The 14390-nt window shown below is 28.1% G+C and overlaps 1 protein-coding gene and 1 long non-coding RNA gene across 4 annotated transcripts in view; one reads left to right on the top strand and one right to left on the bottom strand.

The window, feature by feature from the left end:
- The window catches only part of LOC126919852 (segmentation protein cap'n'collar), a 111464-nt gene extending 97516 nt beyond the window's left edge, over nt 1–13948 (bottom strand). The window contains exon 1 of one of the 3 annotated variants that reach the window (XM_050729483.1): nt 13527–13948. In XM_050729483.1, coding sequence (XP_050585440.1) covers nt 13527–13616 — 90 coding nt within the window. In that variant the 5' untranslated portion in view covers nt 13617–13948. Of the gene's footprint in view, nt 1–2733; nt 2923–10696; nt 12044–13526 lie in introns of those variants that run through there. The other 2 variants (XM_050729482.1, XM_050729484.1) reach the window with 2 other exon arrangements.
- LOC126919903 (uncharacterized) lies at nt 12922–14281 on the top strand. Its single transcript, XR_007711809.1, has 2 exons — nt 12922–13073; nt 13142–14281. It is a non-coding gene; the product is annotated as an uncharacterized LOC126919903 (long non-coding RNA).
- Nucleotides 14282–14390: the final 109 nt, after the last annotated feature.

Below are 14390 nucleotides of genomic sequence, written 5' to 3'. Positions count from 1 at the left end.
TATTGTATCGATGTCTGTGATTCAAGGATGAAAATTATAATTTTCGGAGAAGGCATACATTTTCTGGTATAATTGCACATGTTTGTCGCTCTTTAAAAAAGATGACTAAGTACGCAGTATAGAAGATTATATAACTTACTGTATTAAGATCGTTTTACTATCAGAAAATTCTTGCGAAAATTATTTAGGAATTAAATTCTTCTAAAAAGTGCAACTACCTTCGTATATAGGATAAAATAATGTTTAATTAAGAAATAGTTACAAACAATGCAGTTTTACGTAATTTTTGTGGAATTCAATTGTATTAAAATTTTGTTGAATTTTTCCTGGATTTATAAAAGATATTATTTAAGAAAATACGTTGCACTAATCTGTGTGTAAAGTAACACATGCACATCTATTAATAATGACAATTATTATTATTTTTTAGTTTAAGCAAATTTGTTGTATAATCAGCGTTGTAATTATGTACGCGTATCATGTATCTAAAGTGGGTACTATCTAATTATACAGTAAGTAATTTTCGGCTAAATATAATATTAAACGTACTATGTATCGAGTGTTCTAAGAATAATATTAAGATATCTTAAATTGCATCGATTTAGATGTACGAAATTCTATTATTAGGGGGGAAGTACAATGAAATAATACTATTTAGGTAACACTTGAAATATAGTGTATAAAACAATGTGACATTGTTCTTAAATATATAAATATCTGAGATAAATATATAAATATATAAATATCTATACATGCAATATTTTAATATATCAGAGTAGGTAAAGTAATTTGCTGTACTATCCGTACCTTTCATTGTTTTCGAATATAATACACGCTGTAAATTATTACAATAACAGATGCTAATTTAGAAGCAATTTAAACAAATGTTATTGATATCCTTGAAAGAAAAGTATGAATTTTATATTAGTTAAAAATACATATATATTTTTTATTTTTGTATTTTTATACATACTTACATTGCATAGAATAAAAATAAAATATGTATTACAATCGGAAATAGTTCACTCTCTTATTTTCTATCACAATATTAACAACATTATTGAACTTTTCGATTAAAGTTTGATAATCTTTTCATAAGAAAACGAAGCTAAAATATATGACAGTGACAAACAAATGAATAAGTTAAGTGTAACATGTATAAGTGAAGTATAAATATATTTAATTAACAAAATGTAAAATAATAACAGTAAAAATTGTCATCGATAAATAAGTTCTTACAATAAATCTAGATGAATCATTTTGATTTAACAAAATGATTTAACCGATAAATGGTAATAAAGATACCACTTGTATCAACCGATCGATTACTTCGATCTATCGATAAAGAAAAAGTACTGTTGACAAAACAGGATAATAGAGATACAATGCTTATAAATTATATTGTCAGATATAAATTTATATCGATATAATAATTTAAAAAATATATATAAATGTAGCTAGAGTAATTATAATCTTCTATAAGCACTTTTCAGAACTTTTTACTTTCTATAATTTGTTTGAATGTATAATTGGAAAAAGAGAAAAAAAGCATAGAGTCAAGACACGCCAAATATGCGTGGGTACAATTTGCGAAGGTTACAAGAACATTGCACTCGAAAGAACGGACGTTGTAAAGCACAGAATGTAGTTATTTTTGCAAAGGCTGTTGTGACTGGTTTCGATCTTGTTAACCTTGGCTGAAATCTTTTTAAAACACTTTTCCCAAACAATCTGAAGAATTGCAAATAATCACAATTTCTTGTATTTTTAGTTAGCACTCGTGCATTTTTTCCTATCATTAATTTTTAAGCTCTGAAACGCTAAATGTTTTCACATTAAAATTAAGACGACACGAATGTACCGTCACTATTTTGCAATGCTACTTATTTCGTTTTACTGATTCATAAGAGTGTACTATTGCTTGCTATACATCTAATATATGTTTTTATGTTAAAATAATAAATATTAATCGGAGATTTAACGATGAAAATAAGAAATAAGGCGATACTCTTTAACCTCATATGCTACACATGAGATTTATACCTCGTATTTATACACGATAGAGATTTCATCGTAGTAATCCGACATTCGATATATGAAAAACTTACCATAAATGTTGGTACAATAAATTAACAGAACTTTCTTTTAACAAATTTTAAAAGACTCAGTTTTATCACACAGAAGAGTAGGATATTGAAAATGTCTAAGTAATGTTCATTACCAAATGAAGTTGGATTAATAGTACATACCTGAAACAGAAACAAAACAATACAAATTTTTTTTATTAAGTAGGTATTCTAAATATAAGAATAAAATAATTCTATGTGCTAGTGTTATATGTACATTGTTAATACGTTATTTATTAGTTTAGTTTATTATTTTAGTTTCCCCACTACAAAAAATATATATATATATAATGTATATTGTATAAAATAGTTTTATCTATTATAAATTAATTATATATTTTATTTGTTAAAATTGTATAATATTATTCTAATCATTGTCGCAATTATTTATACTTCGTATATGATAAATTATTCACTGATCTTTATTTACTGTACATATAGATATTAAATAATACAACAATTACGAGTGTAATCTTCGAGATAAGCATATCAAACAAATTATTATGTAAAATATGATTTTATTTTCTTCATATAGTAAGCATTATAATTTAAAACACTTTTCACAAGAAAACATTTAATATACGATTAAGCAATGTCTGAAACCTACATCATCATGTACAAAGACAGAGATCATCCGCGGCTGCTTTTTCTTCCTTCGCGCCATCTTATGTGCCAATTAACCGGAAGTAACTCCAATTTAGTAAATTTACGTAGAAAGACACATATACACAACGGCTAACCTAAATCTTATCTCGGGGACAACGCGAGTCGCACTAGAAGATACCCAACTGGGATTCCAACTGGTGAATACGTGCGAGAAAAGGTGTATACCTTTGTTCTTCAACCATATCGGGTCAACAGGGTTATCATTTGCATACCTTTACTATGCTGATTTATGAAAATTTATGGATTACTATTTCTGTGACGCGAACGAAAAATCTTTACGCCTGATAAAGTATTTTAAAATCTTCTTTACAAGTCAATAAATACTCTTTCTATACAGAATATATAGTGAATAAAATCTGCAACCGAACTTTATATAATAATAAATGGGCAAGGTCAATTACGTATAATATATATATTTTAATAAATACTTGTTATACTGCATTTACGATTATGATATGTATCACAATAATCTAGAGGAAACGAAATGACGTTCCAGAGATAATCTACATATCATGAATTAACTTAGTTTTCCTTCTACGAGTAAAGTATCGCAGTTAAATGTATAAAGTATTTTTCAGCAACTATCAGTAATTTTATGGTAAAGGTTTATCAATATATTTCTATAGCAAATAATTCTTCCGATATATCAGGGAAATAAAATCAAGAATTATAAGATTACAATTCTGCTCTTCGCAAGTGCAAATAAGAATTTCATATATTTCGTTCATTATATCTTTCCTCTTGATAACTAAATCAATTCGCTAATAAAATCGTTATATAACATAGTTAACTTGTTACATTTTTTGGAAGTGTAGATGTTTTATTATATATATATATATACATATATACTATTCAAGAAGAGATAAAAATCAAAAAGCTTTCTATCAACATGTATGTCGTAAGTGCTAGCCAAATCGGTAGCATGTTTTTAATAAGAATTTAATTCATAAGTATAAGAATTAAATCTCGTGGGTAATTTTTTTCGTGTAAATGAAGTACGAATATATTGAATATAGATGCAAACAATTAAATATCTCAGAAAATGTAAGAGATCGGATTTCCGATCAATGATGCGTGCAATCAAAGGGAATAAACGAAACAGACATTTATTTTACCGCGTGATAACCTTGATGAGACATAGGAAGATGATGATTAGGTTCTCAATTAATATTTAACGAATTTTCAATTCTATTACTTTTCGTCAGCCATTTTAGAGCCAATCGTATCTTTTTAATGTTAAAAAATACCTTAAATTTGAGTAGATTATGAAAGAGTTTATTTGTATTTCTCCTTTAAACTGAACTAGTTTCAAGACAACATTAAGAGAGGTATCAAAAAGGGACAATTTTCCACTTACGAACATATGTATAAGATAATTCTCTCCGAGTTATCAACTATCATATTAAGGCATATCAGACAATCTCTACTTCAAATATAACGCAACATTGTGAAAGCGATTGTCGTAAATAGATATTAAAACATCAAAAAACGTACGAAGAAGAATTTAAGTTTGTCTTGTCGAAGGCAAAAATAAACATCATACAGAACGACTGTTAAAAAGAAAGATATAAATACAAAGTTAGACAAGGCATCAGTGAAAATTTCTTCTGCTTGAACAACTATACAACTAAACGGTTAATACTTCTAGAAATTAAAATACATAATAAAAATCAAAAATTTTAAGAGGGAAACAGAAATTAGATGCGAAAAAACTACGAAGGAGATTTAAAGGAGAATGCTTAATATCCTAAACCTATCGAACTTCGAGGACAAATATGAGAATGTATGCGTTGTTAAAGAAATATTATTACAGAAAGAAGTGAAGGAAAAGATTCATCGTTGAAACAAGGACACACGCATTGCTGCTTAAACAATTAGGTATTATATACCTAGCTACGTTTCGCTGCTATTAAATAGTAAAGAAGATAAGCTGCTAGACATTCATTGCGAGGTCTATCATACAAAATTGAAGGCAGACTACGCTATATTTCCGAATATAATTACGTAGAAAAATAAGCTAAACGAAATTATTTGGAATCTTCTTATTATTTTAATACTTGAGCATTCATTATGGATAAGAGGTGAAAAATATTTCAAGCAAAGATTCCTGATGTTATGCATGATAAAAAGTCTTAACTGTGTTTAGTTAAATATATTTCCTTAATATTGCTTAAATTTTAGTCCGGAACATGATTGCGAGCGGAAAAAAATGTAAAAAGATGCATAGTTGTATTTTTATGTAAAAGAGGAAGCCGTTATCGTTACTTTTATAAAACATATTACAAACAATGATACGGGTGTGAGAATTTTCACAGACCGAGCAGTAGCGAGTTTTGCATTTAGAAGATAATGAAACGATGTAGCGGAAAATTATGAACTTCTTATACAAATGTTAGGATGTAATTGGCAATTTTTTGAGGAAAGAAAAAAAGAAAATCATTAACGGAAAAAGCGATTCGACAGAGCGTCAAAGTTTTCTCCAATAGTTAAACGAGCAGCGCTAAGAGAAATTTTGCAAATAAGAGTTTGATTGTAATGAGTGCAACGATTTCAACTAGAATGTGATTCAAGTTTGACAAGAAAGCGGCAAAGAGAAAACCAAAAAAAAATATCTTAAATACTTGAGGAAATCATCCCTTAGAAGATATTGTATGAAACACTGTTTGATTTTTGCAAAGACCTAATTAAAACTTTAGTTAAATATAAGACAGAAAATAAATTGAACGCAGTGTCTGTATATATTAAATCAAAGAACGTCACCAACAATAAAACCATCATTAATTATAATATATATCTTGTTGCGTTCTTTGAACTATTTTTGATCTCCACAACTGTGTTCTTATATTTTTAAAGTTCCATTTGGTCCTGCAGGTCAATGAGATAAATAAAAGTCAAACAAACTGACGTACATTACAATTTTATTTAATCTAATTGAATATATATTTCAATCCATGACACGCCTTAATCGAGGAAATCTGACCAATTAATTGTACTTCTTTCTATTATGAAACAATAAACCTATTTAGTACTAGTTTAATAGCAGTTTTATTCTTACGTTCATTTTCGCTCGCTGTTTATTTTATCAATTGAACACAAATGGGTTAATTCTGGGAATGAAAACTTGCTACGAATTCAAAGACATCAACTCCGCCCCCGATGTTTTCACACTAACAGGGTTTTACCATGATTGTCACGAATATTGAATATTTGTTTTATATATACATATGTATATATAGCATTAACACCATAATTAATTATACCCAAAAATGTAGGTTATAATTATAATCTTATTTCCAAGAAAAATGTACGGGGAAAAATGTAATTTAAATATTTTTGAAATACATCCTTATAAAATATTTTGCGAGATATTACTCTAGACGAAACAAACTTTTTATAGATCGAATACAATCAATTAAAGGATGTTAATAATTTAACTACACGCTGATATTGCTAGCCTGTGTACTTATGCGTAACATGAGTACAAGAAATGAAAGATAAACACAAAATAATAACAAATGTAAGTGACCTAAACGATAAGGCAATACTGTCTATTTCTAAATAGGAAACACTTGTAGTTTCTAAATGATTTGAATTTATTGAAATCTAGATTTTAATGGTCAGATCATTAAATTAGAAATTAATCTAGTAAGCAAAAACTATAACGTTTGATTACTACTATAAGTATACAAAGATAATATAAATGTCAATTAAAAGATTATTTACATATATTTATACCTTTTATATAGGCTGTTCTATTAAAAGGAATATACATAATTAATTCTACCATTCAGAATCTATTCAACCTTAAAATTTATTGAAAAATTTCATTTTTTATTAAAAAACAGAAACTGCAAGGTTGGGACAAATAAGATATCTAAAGCGCTTAAACCTTTAACTATTAGCTAACATAAGTAGCTACATCGTGAATAATAGAATTCATTTTCACTGATGTAAGCGCCAATAAATGTCAACGTGGCGAAGCTACCATGTATGTATATCATTCTCATTCTTAATATAAATATGTGGCAGTTGACAATGAACAGATACTTGAATTTTAACAAACAATATGTAATGACCAGCCGATCGTGCTAAGGTTATACAGATAAGTGATGTAAAGTTAAAACGCGCTTGCGAAACTCATATTTATTAGAGATATTTTACAAATATAGTTGCAACTTATCTGATTTCTCTTTTGCTCCACATATAGTAAAGCAAAGGCGCGCATGTACAACTTGGGATACAGCGCAATAGAGAAAACGCAAGTGGATGCGGCAGAATGCCAATTATAAATACATGACAGAAGAAGAAAGAAATTATGAGTAATGGTAGCATACAAGATAAAGAGTGTTTTATAAAATCCTTTGTTCAACGAACATTGGACTAATAACAATTGACCCCTTTTATTATCAAATAATATTCACATTTTACTTGAATCTATTAATAATATTCTTATATATATATTTATATAATAATTTATTTTATTATAATTTCTTAAATTAAGTAATTGTTTGTTTTAAATCAAATGTTGATTATTGTTATACAATTACAATATAGTATCTTTTGTATGTTGTATATTACTTTTGTTTTTCGCGTTTATAAGTAATAATAATTGCGTAGAAGAAGAAATACAATATGCCCATTCTCTTTATAAAATATCATCAACCAATTGCCAGAGAAATTTAGGCAATTGGCACAATGCGATGTTTGTATAAACGAACATTGTCTTTTACTGCGTAAAAAGGCAATACATGTGTGTCCTTTGATAATAGATGATAATTAAATCCGTTAAATAATACGCTTTGATTCTATCAGATTGTACCAGACGGCTGGTCAATTTATCGGTACAATATGTGTGTCGCTATTCTTCAATAAAATACATATATGTTTTATTAATGTGAATATTATATTTTTAAAAAATATTATGATATCATTTAAAATTAGTATATAAATAGAAATACGTCCGTAGCAAACAAGTAAAAGAAAAGTTATATTCCAAGTATTAAGTTTTAATAGAATTCTTATTTTGTTATCAATAAATTCTTAATTTTTTCTTTTATCAATAATAAACACTTAATAAATCATAGAATATATTCATACGCTGTTATTTCAAGCAAGAATATCTACTAGATTCCGAAAAAGAAAAAAGCACGTTTCGAAAAGCTTTTTCGTCAATTTTCAACGAATCGAGGTCGCATCTGGCATTTTCGCCTCTTTTTTTCACGAAACCGACCAGAAACGCGTTTATATTCGTGTATTTCCACACAATTATTTTTGCAATCGAGGCCGTTGTACGAGAATTCGCAGGAAATTTTGATGATGCAGTGCCACGCGATAAAAAGAGGTCTGCGATCACCGACAAGTCACATGTGCTTATGACCACAATATTTATAATTCATGATTAAAAACCAAATTTACCAATCAAAGGAAGTTAAATTACCGCGATCAAAATATTTAATTACTGTACTAATGAAAATGTTAAATTTCCAGGAGAACGAAAAAAGTCTTTGTAAAAGAGAAGCGTAGAGCATCGGTACTAAATCTGTGACATTCTACAAATCTTCAAGTTCATTGAGTTAGTGACCAGCTGATAAAATAAATGAGAAGAGTTTCTTATATATGTATATTAGAAAATATTATTTTGATTTTTATGCTAATCAACGTACTCTTTGTATCTGTTATTTACAATTTTAAACGAATTTTAAAAACTGATATGTAAAATTAAAATCTCCACAAATGAGTACTTTTTTTTTCTTACGGTAAGATGCTTTTTCACGTGTAATATATAATTGAAAATTATACATAATATATGTAAAAGTAACAAAATACGTCTTGGAATTTAATAGCCCTCTTTGTGTATACAATTTTTACTTCTGTAGAAAATATTTACCGTTTTTCATGTTATGTAACAGTTAGAATTGGAATGGAATGAAATAAATTGATACTTAATTAAATCGTATGATCCAATGACAAAGGTTGTCTGTAGGAGGAAGTATACACAAATAATATGCAGAACGTAAGCGATTTACAATACACATATATGGATATTTATCTAATCAGAGAATACCTAATCGATTTACGGACATATACATGATATATAATTCAGAACATTTATATTTAGACAAAATAATAATTAGTTATCTTGCAAGCTGAGGTTTCTTAATTTTCCAATTCATAATTTTAAAATGTTTATCGCAGTACTATTTTTAAATTCATATAAAATTTATTAACTTTAAAAGCATTATTTTTCTTGAGATATATGTATTTAATTTTCTTTAAATGTGATTTTCGAAGTATACTTTATAAAAAAAATATTTCTTGAAGATATTTTAAAAGCATGCGATACACGTCTAAATACTGGATTAAAAAAATAGAAACGTAATTAATTAACCTAGTTAACTGATATGGGTGACCTGGATATTCAAGGGTATTGCTAAGAAAATGGTATAGGTAAATACTACTTATGTGAAACTGATAGAAAAATTACTACAATATAACTAAAATAACATAAAATAACCTGGTTAACTTGTGTATTTTATTTAATTAGTTTTATTAATTAATATTATATGTTTCCTTTTATAAATATCAATAAACTAAATACGGTATATAGTGAAACAACTTTAAATGCCTCAACTTGCTAATATTGAATTTAAATATAAATAAAACGTTTCGTCTTTGTTTTACTGACTTCAAATTTAAATTATTACTTTTGAACATGCTTTATACATAATTCGACAGAACAAAGTTATTTAAATTACTTGAAATATTTTGTACCTACATATCAGATAATATATGAAAATACTCTCGTAATTTGAATAGTACCTCAATGCGAAATGAGAACCTCAATACTACTCGGTACTAACACATAGACAATATTCTTTATGCATACAAAATTTCAAATACAAGATAACAACAGTGATTGATTTATTCTAAACAAGTTTAAAAATAAAAAAATTTAACTTTATATTTTCTTGCAAATATAAAATTTTCAATAGTATCAATATAGAAAGAAAATAAATATAGAATATAAAGAATACGTTATAAGGTTAAAAATAAATGTATATTATCGGAAATATGAATATACTGAAGTTTTCGGCCGACATAACTAAAAATATTGCAAAATTTTTGACCGCTGCAGGTCATTGCAAGGACTCAAGGACACGTGGTAATGTATTTTTGACAATACGATCGCTGACACGGCATACTGTTATTAAGTTATATCTTTTAACTAAATTTTGTTTTTTATTGCGGTAATATAAAATATTATCAAGGAGAGATAATTTGTAAACAAGTGATGAATAATTAATTAAATATTTTCATTACATAAAATAATGTTTAAGTATTTTAAAAATGTTTTATTATTTTCATTTTACTTTTATTTTAAATGCATGGTAACATCAACAAGTTATTATTAAGTTATTATTAACTTATTAACATTATCGTACATTTAAAATAAATATAAAATAAAAGTAATGAAATTAAAATAAACAACTTATGTACACATACTGAACTACAAAATATTTTCTCAGTTACATAAAAAAATGTTTAATTAAAAGAATTGTTAGAAGCTTATACAGTTTATAATTTTAAGATAGGAACAGAAAACTCTCTGGTATATATATTTTGTATTATAAATTTATAATTTAAAAGTAATGAATACTGTCATATAAAAACAAATAAATCTTGGATTAAATGCTTTGCCTCAGTATTATAATTACTTTGATACATTAAAAAAATAAGTATAATTTATGTATATCAAACATATATAAAATTATCCAATAATTTTAGTACTCGCATTAGTATCTTTTACATCTGAATTAATTATAATAATAATGATAAAAGTAAAATAACGGTCAAATTAAAGTTAAACCCAAAATTTACATTAACAAGTATAAGAAAAAAAATACCTCTTGAGTAAGTTCTGCTGTATTAGCCGGTTCGTCAGGACTTTGCGAAGAATTTGATGGATCAGGTGATGTTATATTCCTAGTTAGGTCTGTAGAAAATGATATACTAGGTCCTGCTATATCAACATCTCTTCCAGATTCCTCAGTGTTTAACAGATATGCATGGATGTCATTTAAACCAGAATTTATTCTATTGTATCTTCCTAATGAATTTAAGTCTTCAAATAAATCTCTCTCGTAATTTAAAAGCATAGAATCTAGGTTTTTTGGATGAACAAAGATAGGGCGATGAACTATTGTATGAACATCGGTGTGCCACCTAGACCCATTGTTTAGATCTAATGAACCTACACCTATGGTTTGAATATCCAAACCAAGGTAGGATTCCGGGTCTAGTCTTAATAAGGAAAGTAGCAGTGCTAATTGGAATAGTTCCTCGTGGTATAATTTCTTTATACACAACATTTTGTGTTTTTGATATTTAAATTATTTCCAATTGACAAATTTATTTATAATCCGAATTAGTTCAGCTTATTGTCACAATGGCTTGGCACGTTTTGAGGCAAGTTATCACAAAGAAACAAATGTTCATGTTGAACCGTTGTTTTGTTGATGTCTTGGATTAGTCTGAATATTTAATAACGTTTCCATGACTGTTCACAGATATAATATGCTGACTATGAATAAAATTTTATCCACTACTTTATAATAGGAAATCCAATATCGTGTCCTTAATTATTATCAATGTTATCAAACACCACTCTTTAAATTTCTGTTTTTTTTTTTTCAGTGTAATCAATACAGAATTTGAATTAGATTAAGAAAGATGATTTTCAAAGTACTTGCTGGAGGAACTTATTCGACAGACTGTCAGAATGAAAATAAAGATTCGCAGCTCTCTTTAAACAAGTATAGGTCAGTTACACGAACACAAAAATAACCTCAAAACACACACTAACCACGTCAAACTTCGGTACACGTCGCGCACGTCCTACGCATGCCTCGAATTTCGTTTGACAATTCAAGGCGATACTTTTTTGAATTAATACTAACACTTTATTTTCACTGACACACCGTTGCAGTTCCAGTAAAAAGTAAGAACTTCGATTTAATTGTAGAAACTGACAGATACACGAACTACCGGGCCTAAGGCTGCCTTAAATTCGTTTCCATTAAATATTCGAGGCCCGCGACAAGCGCCAAGTACCCCCTTACTTAAATCATTTTGGTTTAATGATGTTATAATTCTAACAGTGATAACGTTATACTAATGCAATACAGTGCATTTCACAGAGAAACGAACTAGCACACCTTCCTGGGAGAGATCGTTCGCGATATGTGACTCAGCATTCACTTCGGCAACGTCGTTTCTCAGGGCCGCACCAAGTCTATGCTTCTCCCTATATTTTTCCATAAACGACCAATCCGTTTGTCATTAAACTGTCCTCATTGGATTTAAATTTCTGACGTACTCCATTTCTTATTCCAATTTACGGAATATTAATTTCTTTGTTTCAAATGCTAATGGTTATTGGAATACCATGATACTGTTTGATGATGCAATGAAGATTACAAATTAATATACAAATACACGTGGTACTAACTCATTCGAGGTTATTTACGGCGTAATTTATAAAGTAGATAAACATAAAAGTTAAAAAAGTTCATTTATGCGCGTACATATTTGTATAATTTAATTAAATACCGGAATTAAGCAGAAGATAAATGTAACGGTTAGCAAAGATATTTTGATTTTCGAAACGAATTATCGATGCTTTATTAAAGTGCAATATATTATACTTACTTATATAACGATGTTATTATTTCATTGCATTTTCACCAGTTTTTCTATTGCATGGAAGTTTGCACTCATTACGTAATGGTTTCGTTAACATTCATTTACATATGCACAGATGTAAAACATATTTTACTATTGCTTTATTCATATATGATTATTTTGATTTCAGAGTATACACAATGAAATTTTTCGAGATTATATCTACACATATGTATAATTACGAATGCTTTCGTTCTTTTTTGTAGTAATAATTATATTTATAGTTATTTTTCTGTCATTTGAATTTATTCCGTTATTTATTATAAAATCACATTGTTTGATTGGATAATGATATTGGCTAACCCTACTTGAATAGCAATAATAATATAAATGTACATATTTCCTATCATTAATATGTTAATAAAAACTATATAATTTGCAAGTTAGATTGATAGTTGAAGTATGGAAAAATGACAACTAAGGTATCTTTCTTCGTAGTTTTCATAGAAAACTAAAGTGTTTGTCGATAATTCGATAAATCGTATCCGTCTAAATTTCTATATAGATAATTTTGTATTGTGATAAATGTAAATACAATTTGTAAGTGTAAAAGAAAGTTCTTTCAGAAATTTGTAATTTGTTAATACATTAGTATTTATTATTTTTAGGTGCGTGAGGAACAGAGAGAGGAGGAGAGGGAGAGAGGGAGAGAGAGAGGGAGAGAGAGAGAGGGAGAGAGAGAGAGAAAATGTGTGTTTACGCGTATGTCTTTGAAAGAAAGAGAGGGAATGGAATTGTATGAAATCAAATTAAAGGAACTTCGCTTACGGTCATGTTGGTACACACTGTGCGTAGTTGCCATATTTAAACTGTTAATACAAGTTCATGAGTGATCAAGCAAGTACGTGGACATGTATGGAAGCATTCACATGCAATATTCACGAGCATTCACATGTGTCAATAAGTATATGTATATATGTAAAAATGTATGTATATACACTTACAGATTACACATATATGAACATCAAAAATTTTCAAACATTTAGTATTTACCTTGCTGATAAATTCTGCTAACTTCAGAACTATTACATTGTTGCCGGGTGACAATGGTGTCATACGCGGTAAATCATCTGTTTGAAGCATGTCTCTATTTACTTTTTAATCTTAAAACGTATATTGTTTTAAAAGAAATCACTTGAACACTAGGAAACACAGGGTGGAGACTCTCTACTGGTAATTACCCGCATGGAAGTAAAATACATTACGTCACTTAATTTCGAAAAGCACTCTGCCACTGTAATAAATCCTTCTTCGAAGATATGTTGCGAACTTTCGTATTTTAAGCCACGTTTCAGTTAAAACTCAATGACAAGTATTTCTGTAACAAAATTTTCCTTCTCGCAATGATGCAGTTATTAGGATCAACGCAAAAGCAACCGTCTGTCGTCTCAGTATGAGATAATTGGAATTTTTCTTGGACTACGTCACTATGAGTTACAACCGCGCTATTTGAACATGGCGCGGACAGCAAAGACATCGTTCCGTTACATCGATGTTTCCGTACCCGATGTGCTGATACGCCGGCGCACTTGATTGGCAGCAAGATGTAGATTTGAAATATATATTCAGTATTTATACATACCAAATAACGGCTCTACGTGTTTAATCACTAGAAACTCATTTAATGTTAAATTATTCACTAGTTATTAAGTTTTCATTACTTACCTTGCGACATAGTAATATATTAACAAGCATTATACTTAATGCAATACAGTACCAGAAGAATAAAGATTTTTGGCAGAATATAATGGAATTTTTATTATTTAATATCATTTGATGTTATATATGTACATTATTATACACGTATTATAAAATTTTTAGAAACAAGTAACATATCTTTAATTATTAAGCTGTTAT

The sequence above is a fragment of the Bombus affinis genome, chromosome 8, assembly GCF_024516045.1.
Source record: "Bombus affinis isolate iyBomAffi1 chromosome 8, iyBomAffi1.2, whole genome shotgun sequence".
NCBI classification, from domain to species: Eukaryota; Metazoa; Arthropoda; class Insecta; order Hymenoptera; family Apidae; genus Bombus; species Bombus affinis.
Note: the sequence above shows the minus strand (reverse complement) of the source record. Positions and strands in the feature narration are given on the sequence as shown.